At 51.3% G+C, this 23,558-nt stretch overlaps 1 protein-coding gene across 1 annotated transcript; it reads right to left on the reverse strand.

Annotated features, from left to right (window-relative positions):
• Positions 1-381: 381 nt before the first annotated feature.
• On the reverse strand, positions 382-17,363 carry Tyro3 (TYRO3 protein tyrosine kinase). Its single transcript, XM_003475707.5, has 19 exons — positions 17,226-17,363; positions 15,419-15,602; positions 15,084-15,184; positions 14,196-14,366; positions 12,722-12,808; positions 11,867-11,982; positions 9,801-9,978; positions 9,044-9,189; positions 8,418-8,562; positions 7,760-7,889; positions 7,578-7,678; positions 7,220-7,315; positions 6,822-6,902; positions 6,185-6,277; positions 5,683-5,804; positions 5,156-5,265; positions 4,819-4,978; positions 4,483-4,619; positions 382-1,807 (listed from the first exon to the last, which is right to left on the reverse strand). The coding sequence occupies exons 1-19, from the start codon at positions 17,338-17,340 to the stop codon at positions 1,417-1,419; spliced, it is 2,664 nt and encodes an 887-aa protein (XP_003475755.1). The 5' UTR covers positions 17,341-17,363; the 3' UTR covers positions 382-1,416.
• Positions 17,364-23,558: the final 6,195 nt, after the last annotated feature.

Raw genomic sequence — 23,558 nt, forward strand, 5'->3', positions numbered from 1 at the left:
GAAAGGTTACGTTGAGTGTGATCCCTGTATCAAAAAAAAAAAAAAAAAACCCTGCCAAAACCGTTGCATTTTTCAAAAGATCAGTGGTAGCTGTCACTGTGGTAGGGTTATAGATACCTGACATCTTTCATGATTTCTGCATTTCTCCATCTTACAAAGGAACATGTACTATAATAATGGTGAGATTCATCGGAGTCTTATCTAATTACAAAAGCATTTTGTTCAATGAAAAACTACAAAACATGAAGAAAAAGTCCCCTTAATCACCCACCATAAAAACAGCAGCTGCTAACATTTTGGTATGTCTTTCCAGATTTTTCTCTATGTAGAGATGCCTCATTTTTGTGATCTGGAAAAAAGCAAACATTTAAGAGACAAAGCTTTGTTTCTTTAGTCTTCAATTTTATTTCCCATTTTTAAACAGCAACTAACAGCTTAGAAAATGCCTAACCAGCAAGGGCCTGCCCCATGCCCCACGCATTCCACAAGGCTCCCTCAGCCAGGGCCAGGACTGGGCTCCAGGGAGACCCCTCACCCACACTGGCCAGCAGGCATATTTACTTTCTGGAGACTTGGGACAGACAGTGTCCAGTTAGCATGGAGGGGCTGGGCTCAGACACAGCTGCCTTTGTTAGTCTTGGGGGTTTAGTAGCATGCTCAGACTGTGGGAGTCTGGACAGGGTCTCCGTGCTCCTCGTCTCTATCCCAGGGCCAACCCTTTATGTGCTTCCTCTGAGGAGCTCAGTGGCACCTTTGCATACCCCAGAAGGTCCAGCCAGCTTCATGAAAGCACCCTCGCACCACCTTGCCCAGCACAGGCAGGGTGAGAATCAAGGCAGTGACAAGGATTCAAACCTGAGAGTGTCCCACTGCGCCCTACTGCAGGGATTTTGGACCTGACTCTACTAACCCATCACTAATTCTCACCTACAAGGAAATAATACAAGGGAATCTCAGTGCCTCAGAGGCGCAACCTGGCACTTAAGCCTCAATGTGGCAGGCATATCTGAGCCCCCAAGTGGAGGTGGCTCGAGGCATGCAATAAGGCAGCAGGGGCAGATCAGCTGGAGGGCAGGGGCCCACAGGGCTGCATCTATTCCCCCCAACTGCCGTCCACACCCATGGTAGCCATGGAAACATAACCACCTCCTCTCCTGCCAGTTGCCTGGGTTCAGGCAACCAGGCCTGGCCCACCTTCTCCAAGCCAAGGCCTGAACAAATGCCAGGCTGGCCATGGAGTGGCTGCAGGAAGAACTGGGATTGGGCGATTTGGTGAGTCCAGCTACCAGTGCAGCTTGGGAGGGCTACCACAGGAGCCTCTACCCCTTGCTGCCTGGGCTGGGGTTGGATTTGGCTTTGCCAGCCAGTACGGTGGCCTGCAGAGCTAGCCCTGGTCTGGCTGCCACTGCCTGCAGGCTAACAACTACTATGGGGCAGGAGCCCTTGCTGCACAAACAGCAGTCTCTGGGCCTCATTGACGGGGCTCTCTGGCTGCTGCTCAGTCTGCCCAGATGACTCAGTCAGGTCCCCAGGGCTGAGGATGTACCGATAGTCACTGGGGATGCCTCCAACTGCCCCCACCCCACTGCCATCCCCAGCTCCACTGCCAGGCTGGTCACTGCAGGGCAACTCTAGGTCGCTGCCCTCGGCAGGCTGCTTGGCCTTCTCGATGTTGATATACAAAGGGTCCTGACTGCTGGACAGCACAGACAGGTGACCCAGGATGGTCTCCAATTCCATCCGCAGGCATGTGAAGCTGGGGCGTTGCTTCGGATCAGCACTCCAGCACTGGTACATGAGATCATACCTGGGGCAGAAAGAAGAGGGAAGGGAGTGGTCTTTCCTTCAAAAGCAGAAAGCCAGCTAAGTGTAGTGATTGTATTCCAGCATTCTGGGAGGTTGAGGCAGGAGGATCTCAAGTTCAAATATAGCCTGGGCAATTTAGTAGCTCAGTGCCAAGACCACAGTGTATATCAGGCACTCCCCTAAGTATTTCATATTTATTGTTATTTAATTCTCATAACATCTGTGAAATAAAGCAATCCCTAGCCAGGTTCAGCCATATATACCTATAAATTCCAGCTACATGGGAGGCTGAGGTAGCGTGATCATAAATTCAAGGCTGGCCTGGCAATTTAGAGACCTTGTCTCAAAATAAAAATGGCCAGAGATGTAGATCAGCAGTATAACATTCTTAGATTTAATTCCCAATAACAAGAAAGAAGGAAGGAAAAAAGGAAAGGACAGAGGGAGAGAAGAAGCTATATCTATTCTACAAATGTGGGAATTGAGCATGGAGAGAGGTTGTGAACCCTGACCAAAGTACCTAGGAAAAAAGTAACAGGGCCATGATTTGAAGCCAGGTGGGCTAGCTCTTAAAGTCTTCCTCAACTATCTTGGGGTAACACTAAGAATCTATTTGTCTTACAGAATACAGCCTGTAGTGAAGGGTGATTTGTTCTGCAGTCCTGAGGATGGAACCCAGGGCCTTGGGCCTGCTCAGCATGTGCCATTTCTACCACAGAGCTCCCCCAGCCCTGGAGTTAGGCTTTTTTTTTAACCAGGGATCGAACTCACAACCTTACGCTTGTGAGGCAGGCACTCACACAGCTGAGCTAAATCCCCAGCCCTAGGCTTATTTTTGTTCCACATCCTCATGAGGCAGCACCCACGTAGTTATTCTTAAATCCTTCCTCATGGTCCATGGATACCTTTGAGAACCTGAGAAGAGCTTCCAGTCTTCTTCCTCTGGCAGGATTCTTTTTTGTGTACTATTTCAGGAGCCTCACAGATTCTCTGAAGCCTATTGCTGTTCCCAAGGAATGACTCAGGAAAAAAGAAAAATAAAACAACCCATAAAACCTAATGGGCTAGCAGCACCTGGGAGGCTACGGCGGTAGGCTTATGAGCTTAAGACTAGCCCAAGCTACTCAGGAAATTCTAGGCCAAACTGGACTAAACGCATCTCAAAAACAACCACCACCAAACCAAACCAAACCAAACTCCTTAACGGAGAGGGCTGAGATCTTATATAATCAGAGTCACTGCCTGACCCTTAACCATGGCAAAGTGCCATGTACTGCTTCTCACATCAGCCCTCCAAGAGTGCCCCCATGACAGGAAGAATCATGCCAGATCCTGGTCAGGCCATGGGAATGGGCCAGGGTTATGTGGCCAGACCGGGATCCATTCTCAAGGCTATGCTAGAATCCAGCTGGCACCAATCCAGCAGGCTCCCTGGTGGGAGTCAATGGTTGTCCACCCCTCATCAACAGCAGCAACCCCAGGCTGGGAGGAAGCTGAACCATGGCCTCTGCCTGCTGCCCACCCATCAGAGCTCCAACAGCTCCAGATGAGGGAGGGCCAAGGCAGGCTGAGTCTCAGGGACACCTACACTTTTAATCCCCATCTGCCCCAAGTTCCCCTGAGTGAACAGGAGGGGTGAGCTGGCTTGGGCAGTCAGATTTCTACTTCAGGTACTTGTGAGGCACCCACCTCAAACCTCCTGTCCTGGAAAGGCCCCAACATTCAGGCTTAGCCCTTCTCTGCCTGTGTATAGCACTGACCTGCTAGAGGTCCAACACCACACCCACAAAGCAGCCTACTTTCCCTGGGATGCTGTGGACTCTGCCCCACTGGTGTTAGCAAGAGGTCCTCTGGGGACCCAGGAACACCCTGACTTGGATGGAGTCAGACTAAGACCAGAACAGAATAATTGCAGTTGGTTTCACGGTTGACAGCACATACTCTGAAATCACAGGGATCTCAGTTCCAATACCAGCTTACTCGTGCAATAGCTGTGTGACCGTGGCCATGTTACTTTACTACTTTAATCCTATTTCCTCATCTACAAAATGGGGACAAAACAGTCTTTTCCTCCTAGTGTGAGAAGAGGATTATCTTACAGAACACCGTCTGTGCCCAGCTAACACTAGTGTTTACATCATCTTGTTGTAGGGGTTTGACAATGTGCTACCCTGCCCTGTTCTCCTGGATCTGGGGTTGGTGACAAGGAAATGTGGCAATAGATCCCTTCTTCCCAGAATGTCGAGTCACTTCTACTCCCCCAAAAGGAGCCCAAGGTCAAGAAAAGAATTCAACTCCTATCCCTTGCCACCTATGAGAGTGAAGGGCCACCCTGGTTTCCCTATGCAGCCCTATCCCAGGAGAGGCAGGTTGGTCAGGTTTTCAGACCAGCTGGAGGCCCGAGAAGGAAGGGGTAAGGGGAAACCTGCACTGATGCTCGACTCTGGTTTTCTGTCCATGGGTTCTTGGTTCCCACCGGAAACTGGAGAAATTAGAATGATTTAAAAAGGCTCAAGTGAGAAACATGGGGTGGAAAGGAAGGAAAGAGAGCACACAGGGAGGTGGTGGATGAACAGGACCCACAGGGTGGGAAGCTGGGCCGGCAGTGGTGGAGAAAGCCAGCTGCCAAAACCCCAGATCCCCACTTCCTCCCACAAAGACCTCCCCAGTACTTACACGTCCTCCATGCACTCCGGAGGCTGTTTCAGGCGGTTCCCGCCAATGAGGTAGTTGTAAATCTCAGCGTTTTCGATTCCAGCATAAGGCGTCTGCCCACGAGTCATGATCTCCCACATGGTGACCCCAAAGGCCCACTAGGACAGAATGGAGGTTGGGAACAAAGTGTCACTAGGCTTCCTGAGCCAGGGCTCAGGGTAGGCATATCTTAGGGCTCGGGCTGTAAAACTAGATAGCTTTTATAAAAAGCCCAGAGAGAAGAACTGGCAAGGCTCCTGAAAGTCCCTAGACGCATACTGGTCCATGTCACTGTATCATCTGTGCCACCTCACTCACCACATCACTGTGCACAGTGTACAAGTTGTCCGCCAGGCTCTCCAGTGCCAGCCACTTGACAGGCAATTTGGAGGCACAGCCCTGACGATAGTAGTCCCCACTATAGATTTTTCGGGATAGTCCAAAGTCAGCTACACACACTGTCATGTCCTCTGCCAGCCTGCAAGGGGGGATGGAGGGCAGAGTCAGCATCCCCCACACTCCCACTGTGCTCAAAGGCTTTGCTCCCAGGCTAACCCCATGCACAGCAGTACAAGTCCAGGCAGGAAGAGCGTCAGCCAGCTCCTCCTGCCACTAGCAGCCGCTGACTCCTACCCCAGCCCTCCAGAATTCCTACATGCAGTTCCGAGCAGCCAGGTCTCGGTGGATGAAGTTCCGGGAACTCAGGTACTCCATGCCACAGGCAATGTCCACCATGAACCGGATCAGAGTCTGGAGGGGCAGGTTCTGGTAGGTAGACAGGGCAAGCTCAGGCTGCATCTGCCCACCTAGCTGGGGCAAGATGAATGGGGTTCCCTGGCCAGACTTAAAGACTGTCCTCAGAATCACTGAAAGGAAGGAAGGGAATGGCAGGCTTTCCTAAGGCAAGGAAGCTCTGGCGAGTCCAAGAGAACCTGAGAACCAAGACTCCCCTGCTTGGGGTACAAGCCTGTTCTCCCAGAAAGGGCCGTCCCTAGTCTAAGATTTTCACAGAGCTCTGGGAGGAAAAAAGATACTAGCTTAAACAGAGTCAAGTCAGACCCTCCCACTTCCAGCCAGATCTTCAGCTTGAGCCACCCAGCCCTTCTTCTCCAGGGGTTGGTCCCTTTCCAGGGCCTCTTCTCCCACCCTTTCCCTCCTGACCATTCCCACCCAAGCACTCACAAAGGGGTTCTCCCCAATCCGGGAGGCGAGCAGGAAGGCATGCAGGTCTCCATGCTTCATGAATGGCAGGATGACCATAGGGATGGGGAGGCGGCCTTTGGCCCTGCTGCGGAGGCTCACACCTGGGGACGAGGAAGGGTCAGGAGCTGGGCATACACAGGTCACAAGACAACTCTAGTGTCTACATCAGTCCCCAAGTGCTGGGTCCCACCTCTAGCCCTAGCTCTGCCACTCTGTCCTGGGGACTCCATAGGCCAGGTTCTGGCTGCTTCTGCTAAATCCCGGGCATCTTCTTTGCTCCCTCCTCCTCTGCCAGCATAAGCAATCTTCAGGTAGACCTTCAGTCTCACCTGGAGCACAAGTAGATGCTGGCCAGGACCCTCCCTACAAGTTTACCCCCTGGTTAATCCAGTTACATCCAGTCTTCCCCACAGGCTGCCCACACATTGATGGAACAGGGTTTTAGCTCTGTTCTCTATCTGCCTGCCCCATGTGGGCTCACCAACAAGCTTGGCCACATGTGGATGGTCAAACTCCTTCATGCAAGCTGCCTCCCTGAGGAACTCTTCTATGTCACTTGAGGCGATGATGTCAGCTGGCAGAAGGGCATGGGGTAGGGAGGGAATAAAATGAGACACGCCCTGAGCTCTGACCCAAAACCCCTGGGTCTGGAGCTTTGCAGTAGACTCAGGAAACTGGTCTTACTATGAGCTGGAGGAACCCCATGGAATTGTTGCTATATAACAATTTGCCTACTAGGGGCTGGGAATTTAGCTCAGTGGCATAAGCGCCTGCCTTGCAAGCCTGTGGTCATGAGTTCAATCCCTGGTACTGGTAAAAATACAAAAAACAACAACAACAACAACAACAACAATTTGCCTAATTGTGAATGCCCTTCTTCTGGTTTGGACAACCCAGCATATAATCTACCCAGCCCCACCATCAGCATCCAGGAGTGAATTTGGGCTATCACTGCCGCACAGAGCAGTACCAGGGGTTTCTGTCTGTGAACTACTCATAGTACAAACAGCACCTTGTAAGTACTCACTAGCTCTTCCCACAAAATCTCAGTCGGAGGCAGAGCCTGTAGCAACACGGGTTCCACCAGTAACTCCTCCACATGTCTCTTCTCCACTCACCTTTCAGCATCTTAACAGCCACTTTCACGAAGGAGCCATCCTCCTGTTTTAGCTGGGCCTCCCGCACAGAGCCAAACTCTCCTAGAAACCGAGCCAACCAAGGGGTCTCCTTGGCTTCCTGCTCCCCACTCCCTCCCCTTCTGAGTGATCCCCAACTAGGACACAAAGGCATTACATTCTAGGACTGCTGAATAGCCTCCTTTCCTCTCATCAAAGCAGAGCACTGCAGAAACAGCTCCTCACACTTCTAGCCACTGTTCCCCCAAGCAAGCTGGACTCCAGAGCCTATAGCATATCTCAATTACAGGAGCTGACCAGCTGACCCAAATCCATAGCCTCAAGTGTCTGGAATACCCAGAGCCAGGCAAACCCAGATCAGCCCTGCACAGCCCACATACCTTTGCCCAGCATCCGGCCCAGAGTAAACTGCTGCTCTGGAATGAGCACATCTTCTAGCTTATCTTTCAGTTCATCACTGATGCCCAGGCTGTCCACTGTGGGGGGGGGGTGAGAAAGGGGAGGAGCTTTGCTCTGGCCAAATCCCAGCCTGCCTGCTCTGCAGGTCCTGGCCTCAGCACAGAGCTCAGCTCCCCCACAGGGGAGGTCTCTGTGTCTTTTCTACTCCTCTGTATCTGGGACTCGTCATGGGTCAGACATATTGGTCAAATTAATGTATCAGTCAAATTAATAAGCTGGTAAAAGAACACAGAGGAAGAGAGGACCCATGTTCTACTCCCACAGTCCTCTACCACTCACATGTAGCTTCGATGCGCTCTGGCCTTTCTCTATTGAAGGACCGGGCGGCCCGGAAGTGAACAGCTGGCTCCCCACGGGCCATGACACTGTCAAAGGCTTGCCTAAAAGGAAATCAGGGATCTGGAGGGCAGCTCCAAAGCCTTCTGTCACCACCTGCCTTCCCTCACGTCCCGCTCCCTTACCCGAAACGTGTCTCCTTCCGCCTCTTTCGAAGCAGGATGAGAGCCAAGGCAGCAGCTGTCACCAGAGCCGTGAGCACACCCAAGACCACGGGCACCCAGGATGTGGGGCTGTGGGGAGGGCCCTGCTGGCCTGTAGGAGGGAGGATATGCGTCAGACTGACACCAAGGGTCACTTCAGAATTTTCCCAGATGGCCACCTGGCCTGGTCAAGAGATTCCTTAAGTTTAAACATGAGCTCAAGAAAGGCTTGAGAAAGGCTGGTGTGGCAGAGCACACCTGTAATCTCAGCTACTTGGGAGCCTGAGGCAGGAGGATCTCAAATTTGGGGCCAGTCTGGGCAATTTAGCAAGGTTTTATCTAAAAATTATATTATTAATAATAATGATGACTAAGAGTATAGCTCAGCACTCCCTGGTTTCAATCCACAGTACTAAAAAGAGAAAAGAAAGAAAGAAGCAAAGACTCTGGAGAGTGATCTAAGAGTTTTTCTGCCTAGACTGTGACAGACCCTGGCTGTCATGACCTACAGAGTGACCAGGGATTTCTACGCCAGTCCTGGACTGCTGGAGCCTGCTGGGCAGGTGCCACAGCCTCTTCTCACCAGTCTAGGTTGCCCTCAGAAGCTTGATCCCTTGTCCCACCCCGGTCCCCACCTTACCTGCATGGTCATGAGAAGAGACCACCAATGGCTGACTCCAGGGCCCACAGCCAACTGCGTTGGAGGCGCACACACGCACGATCAGGTCCTTCTGGGGATCCCAGCCTGTCACATTGGCCCTAGTCCCCTCCACTGTCAGCTCATCCTGTAGCCAGGAAAGCCCCACCCCACACTGAGGCTAAGGATACGCCTCAGGCTGGGGCCAGAGGACAGAGTAAGGTCTAGCAAGGAACGTGCAAGCCTGGGGACCCTAGGAGTCAGGGACTGCAGAAATACAGCCTTCAGGGAATCATCACAGTCTGGTCTCGGCAGAGCAGAGGCCTTTCTGGAACACAAACCAGGCTCAGTATGTGGGGGATGGGAGGAAGCCAGGCTGGGGATAAAGCCTTATCTATGCCTGGCCCAGTTAGTGCAGGAATGTGCTTCCTGCTTTACATACTGAGTGGCCACAGGATTCGTTCCAGTGGGAAGCAGAATCCAGGAGTGGAGTTAGCCAGGGAGTGGGAAGAGGTGCATCCCTGGAGCAGTGGGCATCACTGCTCCCCATCCAGAAACAGTAAAAGCCAGGGCCCTGAGGGCTAATGCCCTGGGATCTTAGAGAAAGTGGAGGAGTCTGTCTTTCTCACCTGGGTTCCATTGTCTTGAAACAAGGCAACTTTATAGGGTCCCAGGGGGCCTTCCCAAAGGCCCTCAGGGATCACTTCTTCCCACTCCAGGATGAGGCCAGAATCTGTGCGGATGGCATGGAGGTTCTTCGGAGCTCTAGCTGGAGCTGTATCCAGAGAGAAAAGGTTAAGACTTTTCTCCCCCATCACTATTCCATGCAGACCTTTGGAACCAGCTGCCAAGAGCTGACTGGCTCAGGGAGCCCACCGTTGAGGAAAGGGCTCACCTCTGGCTCTGACTGCTCTAACCACTGTGTTGGGGAGAAGCCTGAGCCCCAGCAGCACCTCTGCCTGGCAGTATTCTCATCACCATGGTGATGCCTCAGCTCCCTCACCACTCCCCTCTCAGTCAAGAAGGCCCCCAGTGAGAAAACTTGGAGCAAGTTCCTTAGTCCTGCACCTGCTCTGCCTTCTCCCTGGAGTGATTTCCCCCCTGAACATTCACAGGGCTTCTTTGTTAGCCTTCAGATCACTCAGATTCCTTTAAGGAATTTTTCTAGGCCATTCTTCATCATCACATTATCTTTCCCAGTTTGACTATCCATTATAATCGCAAGAACTAAATACACAGAGATATGCAATGGTATGCAGGAGACTTTCAACAAATGTTGGCTGAATGATGCCTGAACCTTCCCTTCAGGTAGCTTTTTTTCCAAACTGGAGCCAAACCTCCCCACCCCGAGCCAAGCCCAGCTCCTCTGCTTTGCAAGTCACTCACCTAGACCCTTTGTCTGAAAGGGCACCCAGTCGGCATAGGGAGAGGGTCCCAAAGCATTGGCACAGCGCACCCTGAGGCTATAATTGGTAGCAGGTGTCAAGTCCCGAAGCAGGCAGGTAAAGGGTGGTACAGGGACCACAACAGCCAGGACCTCCCAGTCTCCTGGGGTCTGTGTCACCTACAGAAGAGCAGAAAACTAATGATGCAGAAGAAGGTGGTTCCCAAATTGAGGAAAGATGGGATAGGTATGGTATGCAGTCCAGTGGCCTCTTAACTACAGCAATTCTCCTGTGTTACTTAGACCCTGGTACCCTGGGATTTCAGCCACCACAGTGCCGGCTTTGGTAAGTCTGAATGAATGCTTCCTCTATCAGCTAGCATTTATGATCCCCACCCCAATAATCTAAAAGGTTCTACACCTCCACTCCAAAGATGTTGTTCCTTTTATCTGGAATAAGCTGTTCTTCCCAGTATCTCCCTATCATCCTTTAGGACTCAGTGCAAATTTCTTCTTTTCTTTCTCTCTCTCCCTTTTCTTTCCTCTCCCCCTACCCAGCCCACTACTGGAGACTGAACAGACAGCCTTGACACTGAGCTACACACACACACAGCTCTTCATTTTTTAAGCCTTAATCTTCACTAAGTCACTAAATTGCCCAAGCTATTTTGGAATTTGCAATATTCCTGCTTCAGCCTCCCAAGGTACTGGGATTACAGGAAGGCACTACCACATCCAGCTATAAATACCTCTTTAATGGTGAAAGCCTCTATCAACTCCAGGAAACTCTTGCTCCTTTCTACTTTATGCTTAACTGTTTCAAAGTACTTGCCACTTGTATTTGTTTATGCCACCTCAAAGTTTCAGAGCTTCTCAAAGAAAGGGGAAACTATGAGCCCACAGATCTTTGAACCAGTCCCTTACCTAGTTTTGAGGGTCCAGAGTCAGAGTACAAACAGAGACCCATGAACTAAATGGCTAAGTATTTAATAAAGCCACTACCATTTTTTTTTTTTTTTTGCAGTGATAGAACTCAAAGCCAGAGCCTTGTACATGCTAAACATGTGCTTTATCTTTGAGCTACATTCTAGGCCTTATTTAATGACTAAAAGGTTTCTGTCTTAGTACCTTGACAAACAAATTTTCAAAATCACGTACAAGTTCAGATTTACACTTAACAATCCTCTAAACCCTTGGGAATCCCAAGTCAGTGTGGTGGCACTGGAAGACGTGGACCCCGGGCAAAGTCTGTATCAGGAGCAGCTCAGGTATAGGCACAACACTGCTCAGACACTCAGGCCCAGTTCCCATCTGCTCACAGACAGCTACCTCTGGGGCTTAATGGTACATGTATCTCAACATGCCCTGCTTTGGAAGATGGAATGGTAGAGCCTACACGGGCCCTCGAATCAGACTCAGGACTGTCAAGAGCATGGCACGGCAATAAGGACAATCCTGATAGACCTGTGCTCTTAGCCCTGGAGGCTCTGCCCAGGAGCAAGGACTGTGCCAAAGTTGGGCCAGTGCAGAGTCCTCTAAATGGTACAACCCAGAGCAGGAGCCCCTGATGGCCAGGGGAACTCTAAGAACAGTTTCGAATGCTTCTCATGAAACCCCGTTTGAGCAGAAATAAAAACAAGCCAAGGCTACATTGCCTCTTGGTGGTGGTGCCACTTTATCCCCCTTTTCACTCTTTAGGGTTAGACTCCTCCTTGTCCTTGTGGCATGGCAGGGGTGGAAAGCATGGGGATGCAAAAGTCCAGATTATTAGATGTTTCAAAGGATACACACACACACACACACACGCACGCACGCACGCACACACGCACACACGCACACACACATCTCTTCCAGGTATCCCAAAACTGCTCTAATGATTTGTTTTCCAGCCTGAAGAAGGCTCAAGTTTGAATCAATCTGCAGGGTCTCTCAGTGGACAAAGCACCTGAAGAGCTGCAGAACAAGCCCCACAGACCATAAGCCCACTGCTGCTACCACTAAGTGCCGCTGTGCAGCTATAAGGAACACAGTTAGTCCGGGAGAGCCTGTGAGGTTCTTCTCAGCTCACCTGCACTGTACAGGACTGAAGCACAGCTTGACCATCAGCACCTGGCAACCAGGCCACGCTAGCATTGCTGCTGGAGAGCTTTGTCACTGTGATGTTGAAGGGGGCTGCAGGCAGAGCTGTGGATGCAACTTGGAGTCAGTGCCCAGTAATAAGAGCGGAGGAAAGAGCAGGCATGGAATCTAGCTTTGTGTTCTTCCTAGGGCCAGGATCCCGCCCCACCCCCAACCTAAGGATGGCCACTTGTCACTTAGGTCACAGGGATGCACACACCAAGCAACCGATAAAGGACAGCTGCTCACACCTGGGAGTGCCAAGGCTGAGGAGAGACACTGCCTCTCTCTGAATAAAAGGCTCTGGCCAAAGAACAGGAAGTAACATGTGGGGGCACAGTATAACACAAAAGGAGCACAGTACACCACAAAAGGGAAATACAAAACACAAAAGCAGAAATAAGCAGCTCCTCCACACACCAGTTCCCTCCCTCGCTCTCTCCCTCTGTACCAGCCCTTTAGGTCTCTTATCACCCACCAAGCTGCTTCCCCTGCCCCCTTCTCTTTTTAGAGGAGTGGCAGAAAGGAGATTGGGCAGGAGCCTTGACCATCTCCTGCTGGCTCCTTCTTCCCCTCCCTCCCAAGGACTCTGCTTCGTGATGGGAAATCTGCTGTGACGTCAGGATTCTATTCTTGGCTCAGCCATGGCAGGGTCTCAGGTGCTCTCACTAGGAAAGGGAGCTGTGCCAATTACCCCTCATCTGGAGATCCCAGCAGGATCCAAGGAAGCTGGAATGCCAAACCATCTCTCTGCTGCATGGCTGGCTGCCCCTGGCCTCACCCACCCACCCGACTGCCTTCCTACCTTGAAGGCGAACAGTGGCCGGGCGGGAAATAGCCAGGCCTTTTCTGTTGCGAGCTTCACAGGAAAACATTGTGCTCTGGGTCACCCCTGAGGCCAGAAAACTCAGTTAGTCACCAAACAGCAACTCCCCCTCAGTGTGGGACTGGAGAAGAGGGATGCACAGGTTTTGGTCTGGACATCCTAACAGTCCGTCCAGCAAAAAGGAAGGGGCTGAACAGTGGCGTACAGTGGAAGGGAACAAGGACCCTGGAGTCTAATGGCTCTCTGTTTGCTCATCTCTCAAATGGGAGAACTGTGAAAACCAGGTAATTTATGTAAAATGTAGGGTAGAGTAGAGGATAAACACGTGAAAAATATTGCTTGGCGCCTCCCATCTCGGTTTCATCTCCCAGACAGCACAGCTCTGCCTCCCTTTCCCGGGCACTCCTCTACTGTGCATACCAGAGCCCTTTTGTTTGCTTCCTGCACTATCACTGTCCTATCTGCATATTCTGTACCTTGCAACAGTTCCCAGTTCCTTATGAATGTGTCTTGTCTCTCCAATTACACCCAATTCTTTTGAGGAAATAGAAGGGTGATTTCTGTTTCCCCCTTGGTGCCCAGCACAGTGTGGTATACACAGAAGGAACCTGCAAGTGCTTACTATAGGCTTGCAGGCTGAGAGTCCTAACCATGCACGTCTGGAGGGAAAGGAACCCAACATCTTCTTGAATGTCCCCCACCCTACGTCCAGTGGGTACTGTGGTCTACCTCTTTTGATGGGAACTTGACATATCAGACCCCCTTTCTCTCACATCTCAGCAGAGGAGACCAAATTCAGACTCATCTTTTTTGCCCAATTCTAGCCTCAATCGGTAAACTCTATTTTATGCCTGAGGATCTTAGGGGCCCGGGTAGGTATGCAGGCAAGGCTGCTTTGGATCTAACTGCAGAGGTAAGAACAGATAATTCTTTGGGAAAATGGCTGGAGATTTCTAGAAAGAACCACAGAGAAGGAGGCCCCTGTATCTTTATGCTGGCCTCTCCTTCTTTCCTGTCTTCAGTCTGACAGTCTTATCTTTTCCATGACTGCCAGACACTCCTTCCCAGTTCTTCATCGGTTGGTTTCTGGTCCCTTCTCTTAGGAAAGCTTGGGGGAAGGGAATGGGTGGCTCTGGTCTCACACAATTCATCTGCCAGGGCCAGCTGTGCTTGGCCCAGACGGCTCTGTGTGAGGCAAAGGCAAGGCGGTCCCAGCACCCTCTTTGTGCTACCACACACAACAGGATGGCCACTAATCAGCCCACCCAGCCTGTCTGACACACCTGACTAATGAGCATTGCAATGGTGTGGCTCACTACCCAGGCGCTAGGATCCACTCTGGTCACTCACAACTGCAAACTCCATGATTTAGGCAGAGTCTATCTCTGCCAGGCTTACTACATGCAAGGACCCAGCTCACCCCCTGCTCAAAGCCCCTTCCTGTGAGGCTCACCTGTTACATTTAAAACTGAGGGAGAGGGAGCAGGTCCCCCAACCTTCGTTCTTCCTCTCCACCAGAAAATGGTAACAGGTTCTGGAGGACCCACGGCCTCACAAGAGAGTTGGAAAGGGGCATTGGGGGGCACTGCCAGATCTTTGGGCTCCACAGTGAAAAATGGCACACCTAAAAAAGAAGGGGAGTGGGGAATGAGCTCTGCCACCTCTAAGCTTCCTACTGCCCAAATCACAAGTTTGTTTCACTTGGAGTCTTCTCTTCAGGTCCCCACAGCTCCTTTCCAGTAGCTTACACACCACAGGCATGGAGCTTGGGAAGGAGCGGGCAGCAGAGGAGTCATCCTTTCATCAGCTCCCCTAGGAATATCTTTCTTGGGCAGGGAAGTTTTGGCTTGCCAGCCCCAGCTCTCGTCCTCCCTGCCAGACCTGCTCCGGCAGCCCTGCTCAGGGTAAGGGAGGAGAATGGGGGTGGGGTGTCGGGGGAGGAGGAATGGGTGGGAGTTCTGCTGGCAGGCCCCAGCTCCAGTTCAGGGCCCTTTGTTACTTTCTTAGTCACTTTGTTTTCCAGGGCTGAACAGCTCTGAGCTCCTGCAGCTGCATAGTGTTCCTCCCCTCCTCCTCCCCCTGCTGGTCAAACCACTTGGCAGAACTGGGTCCAGCCCCAGATGGGTGCTTGAGGCTTGTTGCTCAGACAGCTGAAATAGACAGCATAGCTGTAGGCTATGGGTCCTAGGTGTCCCCTTGATTCTCAGATATCTAGGTTCCAGCAGGTAGGGTATTCTGATGTCTGGGACAGCACAGCATCCTCTTCATCTTCCTCTGGCTATGGTCACTAGGAAACAGCACCTGCTCCAGGCCAACACACCCTGCACTTCTGCCTCCTTACCTTCTACTGTGAGCCACACTGACTGGGAGATCTCGGTCTTTCCCCCATCCTCCATCTGGCACCAGTATTGGCCTGCATCAGAACGCTCCACTGACTTCAGGCTGTGGAAATAGGATACCAAGCTCGCTTCCTAGGGTATGTGCGTGGGGGGGGGGGCAATTTGGCTGGGCAGACTTGATAGGTTCAGCCCACCCTGTGTTTGGAAGATTCCACAGGTTTCCAAATTGAAAAACCATGGACCTCTGGATATCCAAACAGCGCCCAGCTCTCAAACACTAAGTGAAAAGCCCACCTTTCCCCAGGCTGGCAACCCACACCTTCCCCTAGTCCAGCACCTGAGGAAGCAAATCCAGTACTGCTCACTGATGGCAATGTACACCTGGCTCCCGGTCCGGACCATAGCCCCGTCTTTCATCCAGTGTATGTCTGGCTCCTCTAGCCCTTCCTTGCTGCAGTTGAGTGTCATTGATTGCCCCTGAGACAAAGTCATCTTTGCTGGGGCTCCCATGAGTTTCAAGCCTGAGGGTGGGAAGGACAGTACATCAGCCTTTGCAGGTGGACCCTGTTTTGGGAAGTATCTCCTGTTCTCTTCCAAGAGGTGGCTTCTGTGATAGAGGGCTACTTGCCAACGCCAAGGAAGTAGAGGAAGGACAGCTTAGAAGGGAAGGGGACCAGAGCTGGGGGATGGAACATGACAAGCTCCTCTCCAAGTACTCTTTCTGTCACTGCCAGGTCTCCCTAGCTCCAAGGACCTCATTCACATAACTAAAGGAAGGCAAGCTGAACTGAAAGGGAGGAGTGTTACATCCTGGAGCAGGCATTGCCCTAGGAATGACTGCTGCACCCAACCAGTGCAACAGGCTGCCAGCCCTCTGCCCACAGGTCAGCCCAGCCCCTAAACTGCTGCCAGCTCCCCCTGCACCCCACCCTGCTAAACAAAGGAGGATTGAGGAAAGGAAGAAGGGGGTGCTCCCCTGAAGTGTAGAACATATGGATGTAAAACCACGTCAGATCAAACACATGGCAGCCTTCCTGGCAGCCGCAAGCTCTATTAATACCTGAATGTGTGCAGGGGCGGTGCTAGGAAGGTGGGAAGCAGAGGGAGGGTGGGGCCCTGAGCAGGAACCCAAGACCCTAGCAGCACTGTCACACCAAGAGAGCCACCCACTAGAATCTTACTCTATGCACACCTCGCCTGGCCTCCTGGCGTGTTTATAAGCAGATGAGCAGGTAAAATATCTGCATAGCTGTAATCCAGTTCTGCTTCTTCCTGCTCTTCACTGTGTGACTCTAGGGAAATTATTGGCACTCTGCGCATTAGATACACACCTTTCCACCCTTAACTATTTGTCACTCTTTTCTACTTCCCTCCCTGATAGTCTGATACGTCTCAAAACAAGAGGCCAACCTCTGACTGCTGTGCTCGCCAGTATCTCCACCTTTCAGTCTCAGACTCAGCCCCCAGGACAAGGAGGAATAGCTCTAAATCCCAGGAACACCCAGCGGTCCCAAAGGTGTGCGGCCTGAATTTAAAAGGGTGTTGCAGGAGCGCTTCTGCGTTGGGCCAATGCCTCGGGAACCACTGGGAACACGGGGCTGAGCCCCAGAAGACCAGCAGCCTTGCGCCTGCCCCGGCTCTCCAACACTCAGGCTTTCAGGAAGCTTTCAGGGCACAGGAATAGAGTATGCTCGGATGTGTGCTGGGACAGGATGCCCTCCAAATCCTTGTGTCTAAACGGTAGAGGGGTACCCCTAGGCGTTCATCCCCGACTCTGGTTTCAGAGTGGGACCTTCCCGAGTGCGGCGGGCAAAATGGGGCCCCCAGGACTGAGATGGAAAAAGCAAACAACTTAAGAGCATGGAGGCGGGAAAACGCAGCCCCAAGCACCCCCCACTCCCACCCCGCGCGCGCGCGGACCATACACCCCACACCCCTCTGCCTTCGCTTCCACCCCGCCCGGAGAGCGCCTGGCGTGAGAAAGTTGGGGGCGGGGGACCAGCCCGAGCCTGCGGCCAGCACCAAGCGCCCCGCGCTTCGGCCTTTCGCGTCCCACCCGCACCTCTCGCGCCCAGGCCCGGGCTCAGCAGCGGCCGCCAGCCCCGGGCTCTGACCCCGGCCGCCCCGCCACCGCCGCTCCCTACCTGCGGCCGCGGACTCCGGGAGCAGCAGCGAGGCCAGACCCGCCAGGAGCAGCAGCAGCAGAGGCGGCGGCGGCGGCGGGAGCCCCGGCCGCCCCATGCTCCGCCTCAGCGCCATCGGCGGCGTCGCCGCACCATGCCGGGCCGGGCCCGCGAGCAGGGAGGAGCGGGGAGGAGCCGCGGAGGGGCGGGCGCCTGGAGGAGGGGAGAGGGAGGCCGAGAGGGCGGCGCCGAGACCCGCGCCCGCCGGTCAGCCGCGCAGGGTCCCCGGGGCCGCTGCCGGGCCGCTGCGCTCCTTCCACGGCCGTCGCCGCCGTCGCCGCCGCTGATTCATGTTCTGCTCGGAGCCGCCGCCTCCCCCCGCGCTCCCCCGCCCGCAGCTGGGCTCTACCGACGCCCCCCGCGGAGCTCGGGACCACCGAGCCTGCAGCCCTCCTCGCCGCCGCCGCCCCCGCCGCCCGACAGCCAGACCCTGACCCGATCCGCCGCGCCCGGGCCCGGCTGGCCGACGCGCGTCGCGGGATGGGCGTCCTGGCCACGCCCCCTTCCCTAAAAACTCCGGAGCCTGCCCTGCGCACCTCACCCGGGTCCCACCGCATCCCAACTTCCGTCCTGATTCTGACCCCCTCTCCCGCAGTGAGGCCCCGATTGGACACTCCCAACCATCAGGCCCATCAAAACTGCTGGGCTCCCTAGAGGATCAGCGAGCACTCACCCCCCGCCCCCGTTTTTCCCTCATGACCCCTTTTCACCCCCATCCTTACCTTCCTGCTCTTTCCCACCTTTTACCTCCAAGTAGGCTCCTGCCTGAAAAGGACCCTTTTGCCGCAGCCCACCTTCCTACAGTACTTTTTAAATTAAATCACGGGGGCCATGAGGTTTCCAAGATCTGTTTGGAAACTGTCCATGTTCCCTGACATACATAATCTCCACTGCCCAAGGCCAGTCGCCCATGTGTTTGAAGGCAGTTACTCTTTCTGCTCCCTTCCTGGCTTCTAACCCCATTCCTTAGGGCACAGTACGAAAGTTGGCTGGGTACTTCTCTTGGTTACCCAGTGAAACAGCGTTTACTGCACACAGTAGGAGTTTCATAAACAAGCAGATGCCTGTTAACAAATGAGTTGCTTTGGAGCCTACATACAACCAGTAATCGTGGGGATAGCCTTGCCCACAAACATTTGGGAAGACGCAGAGTTGGCTCCAAACCAGGTGTACCAAGTTTTCCCCTCCCAGGTCCTGGCCTCTGACTGCCTTTGGAGCCCACCCCAAGAAGGCCCTTCCCGAAGGTCCTGGGAAGGGAGGAAGAACTTGCTCCTCAGCTCCCACACTGCCCATCATAGCAGCCTCGCTGGACCTTTTCAGGGATTCTCCCGAGCAGCACGGGCCTGTCTTCGCCCGCAGCCGGCCCCGACAGCGCTTGTTTATTAATTATTCTAACAAGAACAGCATCAGCACCAGCGGCAGCCTCCGACCCAGCTGGGGGCGCCCCCAGGCGGCTGCACAGGGAGAGACTCAGGAAAAGTTGGGTGAGGGGATCTGGCCTCACTTTACCTGGAGTTCCTGCTGCTAATTTTTTTTTTTTTTTTTTTTTTTTTTGAGACAAGGTCTCACTATGCAGTTCAGGCTGGCCTTGAGCTCATTTTGTGGCCCCGGCTGGTCTCAAACTCACAACAATCCTCCTGCCTCAGCCTCCCAAATATTGAGATTGCAGGCCTGCATCACCACATCTTGCTCTCTTTTCTTTTCTTTTCTTTTCCCTTCCAATTTCTGGGGTCAGCTTTAGGGTCCTTCCCTAAAGAAAAAGATTTCAGAATCCATGACTTTTGAATTGGAGCTGTTGGACAGTAGTTGGGGGTGAAGCCAGAATAGCCCCTGGCTACTGTCTTGCTCATGTGTCACTTCTCAGGACCCCTCTATCATCTCTTTTCTCTTCAGGTTTCCAGTGTAGGGAAGCCTCCTCCCCTTAGTTCCAACTGATATTAGATTGCTCCTGGACAGCTAGGCAAGGGACCACTGAGAGGCTGGGGCAGAGGATTGCAAGTTCACATCTTACCTGGACAATTTAGCAAGACTATATTTCAAAATAAAAACCAAAGGGCCAGGGATGTAGCTCAGTGGTAGAGTGCCACTACAGAAAGGAGAGGCTCCTGCAGGCTATCAAACCCAGAGCCCAAACAGCATTGTCCTTCCTCTGCAACCTTCCCTCCCCAGCCCATTATGTTCTGAGCTGACAGGGAATCCTAGCCCAAGGGCCATCTTTGCCATCAAGCAGATGGGGTCCTCAGGCATGTCCTGGATGCAACTACATTCTCTGCTTACAAATTTCTCACCCATTTCAGGTCTGAGACAAATCTCTGCACCTCAGACCACACACTTTCCTTGTAGGGCCAGGAGCACTGAGTTCCTGCTTCCTCTAACTCAGAACCCATCTCAGTTCTGAATACATCTACTAAGTGGGTGGAGTGAGGGTCCATGGAGTCCTAGTCTCCTGATTTTTCAGCTTCTACAGAGAGCAGTTGGCTCCTGAGCTCTTAGGACCCACTCACTTTGCCTATCTCCACCACCTTTCTCTGGAGCAGTCTGGGAATGTGCTTCTAGGGATATGTGAGCAGGTGTGATTTGGTGGAAGAAATGTGTAGGTGAGTGAGAGGGTGTGCATTGTTATATATGAGGGAGGTGTACATTTGTGCAAATTCTAAATGTGACTGACACTTTGTGGGTGGATGGGGAGAAAGTGTGTGTGTGTGTGTGTGTGTGTGTGTGTGTGTGTTGCTGAAAGAGGTTGGCTGCCTGTGCAAATGTATGCCTGCAAAAGTTCCCTTCCTTCCATAAATACATTGCTTAGAAGGAAACTAATCAAATCAATAGGAAATGTACTTGGCCTGACTCAGGAGCAGCTGCCCCAGGAGTTCCTGTCCTCGGAGAAGACCTGGAGCCAGCTCCATCTATCACAGGAAGTGATGGAGTGGAAGAAGGCTGAGAGAAAGGGCTAGAGGCAATCTCTTATAATGCAGGGCAAGCTGAGTCAAGGCATCCCTACTCTGATAAAATAAGTCTCTAGCTTTGGTTTGGTTTGGTTTGCAGAGATGTTGGGATCAAACACAGACCCTTTGCCTTTTGTATCCTGAAACTGTTTTAGGAACAGGATGTGACAAAGCTGGCCAGGGAAATGAATGGAACCTGTCAGTTACAAGATCCAAAGGAAACCTGAGGACCCCATATGGAGGACTTCTCCCAGGCTCCCATGAGTCATGGACAGCTTAAAAAAAAGAGCAGCCATCGTGGAAATTTGCTATCTTGCATGAGTTTTAAGGGTAACATGAACTTCATTTCTCAGGCGTGGTGTGTACTTTTGTTTTTGCTTTTTACCCTTTTTTTTTTTTCTTTGTTCCACCCAAGTTTGCTCTGCAGAGCTGCTTTTTCCTAAATGTATTTATACCACATCTTTCTTTCTTTCTTTCTTTTTTGGTACTGGGAATCGAACTCATGAGTGTGCGCTTGCAAGGCAGGCGCTTGTGCTGCTGAGCTAAATCCCCAGCCCTACACCACATTTTTCAAATAAACTTTTTGGCACCATTATTGGCTAGTTCCATCTAGTTCTTTGTTTGAGGCAAGAAGGACCTGGAACGCTTTTGACTGGCAAGCCATATCTAAAGAAACTACCTTGTAACCGTACCAGGGATTGAACTCACGACCACAGGTTTGCAAGGCAGGCGTTTATGCCGCTGAGCTAAATCCCCAGCCCCTTAGTAGAGTATATTTTGGCATCACCAGGCATGAGAATAAAACTGAAGCATTGGTGACCAAGGTAAAGCCCAAGTTGGGACAAAATTTTGTTTTACTCCACAGATTTTTTTTTTCTCCTTATTTCCCTCACTCCTGTAAGCCAGGAATGAGAGACTCTTCTCAAGACACCAAAGAAGGGCTTCCTCGCCCAGCTGGGATGGGGGAAGAGAATGAATCCTTCATTTACTTCATGGGTATGTCTCATTGTCCATGCATTTGTTTGTTGTTTTGTTAAACTGGGCTGGTCTCTTTGGGCCCCTTTTTGTGGGTTCATGGGCAGCATGAGGTTGAGTTATTATGGTTTTTTCGTTTGTTTGTTTAGTACCAGGAGTCAAACTCACAACCTCACGCTTGCAAGGAAGGCACTGTGCCTCTGAGCTATATCCCCAACCCTACCCCAGTCTGTAAATGGCTTTTTCTCAGTCTGTGTTTTGGTGGTGGTGGGTACACACAACTACATTACCTTGTCACGTGGTCAGCTGCCGTGTTGCCTTGGCATTGTGGTCAGCAACCATCTTGTCTTTTTGCATGACTCTATGTGACTTGCGTGGACATGTGTCACTAGCTGGTACCATCTCTCTCTCTCTCTCTTTTTTAAATCGGTACTGGGGATTGAACTCACGACCGCACACTTGCAAGGAAGGCGCTTATGCCGCTGAGCTAAATCCCCAGCCCTCTTTTTTTCTTTTTTAATAACTGACCTTGCAAACTACACCTCTGATTTGAAAGCACATGGGCTGATAGCAAAAGAAGGAAATTCTCTTTCTTCCCCCGACAAAAAGTGAAAATAGTGTACTAGCCCTTTAATTTTAAGAACTACTGGCAGAAAGACCCTGGGCAAAAGTGAGCGCATCTGTTAGGTTGGTTGCAGGCCTGAGGCCAAACTGGAGGCCTGCTTTCTTCCTAGCTGGTTTCAGTCTTACCAGTCTCTAGGCAGGAAGAAATGAAAAGTCAAAGCAAAATAACAAAAGAACTTTGGTTGGGAAGGTGGCAAAATATAGGTGCAGGATGGCACTCTAGACTGTGAGATTATTGTCCAGCTACGGTGTTTCTCCTTGAAACATGAAAGGTGGAGTCAAATGTTTTATGTTCAGGCTCTTACAACTCTTTATCAAAGGGAAGGTTTAGGAACTATGGTACTGACTCTCTTGCTCCTTCCTCTCACTCCTCTTTCTCCTCCTCCTGCTTCTTCACACTCCCGTTAGGAGAGAGCGCTCCACGTTGCCTCACTTTTCTGTACCCTGATTCTTGTCCTTTTTCTCCATCCTCTCATCATCCTCACCCTAGGAACATTGAGAGCTACGTGAACAGGGGCCAGGGAACAAGGAAATACTTCAGATAGCAGAATGTGCTGAATGGCCCATGTGGGTTCCAGAGCGCGCTGCCTGACTGTATCATGAACACGGACTGAAGGAGCAGGTTCCACCTCTCAAGAATCTGACGCTCAATCCTATGGCAGTGATGCCTCAGAGACTGCTTCCATGACCGACAGACAAAATGGGGCTAGACCTGACCTGGATGGTCAGTTAAAGAAACTGACCCCGGATGCCCAAAACATAGTAACCAAAAATGGGAAAAGGAAATCTGAGCAGGTGACAAAGTGTTTGAAGACAACAGAGTTGGAGGTTACACAAAAGAAAGGGACATGAAAATTGCCAGCACTCTTTTCGAGACAGAGTCTCACTATGCAGCCCAGGCTGGTCTTGAATTTACAATGATCTGCCTAACTCAACCTCAGGAGTGCTGGGATTACAGGAGTGTATCACCACGCCTAGCTAATAGCCAGTATTCTTTTTTTTTTGTCTTTTTCCTTTTTATCGGTACCAGGGATTGAACTCACGACTGCCTCCTTGCAAGGCTGGTGCTTATGCCGCTGAGCTAAATCTCCAGCCCCGCCAGTATTCTTAAAACAAAATAAGATACAAAATTATATATTATTTATAGATAAAAGATTTTGTTTCTTCCAAACTTTCTTGTAAGAGATCTCTGCTAATTGACCTACAAAAATTCTGACTATTTATAATTACAAACTTCCAAAATTATAAAAGTTATTATAATTTAATTTGGCCAGAAGTATATTTGAGTACACTCATATATACTGTAAATAGATTGTTTGTATATGTTGTTTGCTTATTTGACCTATCTGCAAGTTTATTTGTTTAGCTTGAGCTCAACAATTTTTTGTTGTTGTTGTTATTAGGGATCAAACTCATGGGCTAGGGATTTAGCTCAGCGACATATGTACCTGCCTTGCAAGCAGGTGGTTATGAGTTCGATCCCTGGTACCGATAAAAAGATTAAAAAAAAAAAAAAAAGGGGGATCGAACTCATAACCTTGTGTTTGCCAGGCAGGTGTTTTCACGATGAGCTAAATCCCTAGCCCAAGCTCAACAATTTTTCTCTTTACTTTTTTCTTTGGCATTTTTGGATCATTCGATCAAAGTTTTCTTTGGGTAATAGATTTATAAAGCATGCTTCCACCTGGGTTACAAACTGGTCAAAATGATACTAAAATTGATTATTTAAATGTAAAATATATTGTTGTTTATT

This window comes from Cavia porcellus, unplaced genomic scaffold, assembly GCF_034190915.1.
Source record: "Cavia porcellus strain 051 isolate PalLab524CR breed Dunkin Hartley unplaced genomic scaffold, mCavPor4.1 scaffold_6, whole genome shotgun sequence".
Lineage (NCBI taxonomy): Eukaryota > Metazoa > Chordata > Mammalia > Rodentia > Caviidae > Cavia > Cavia porcellus.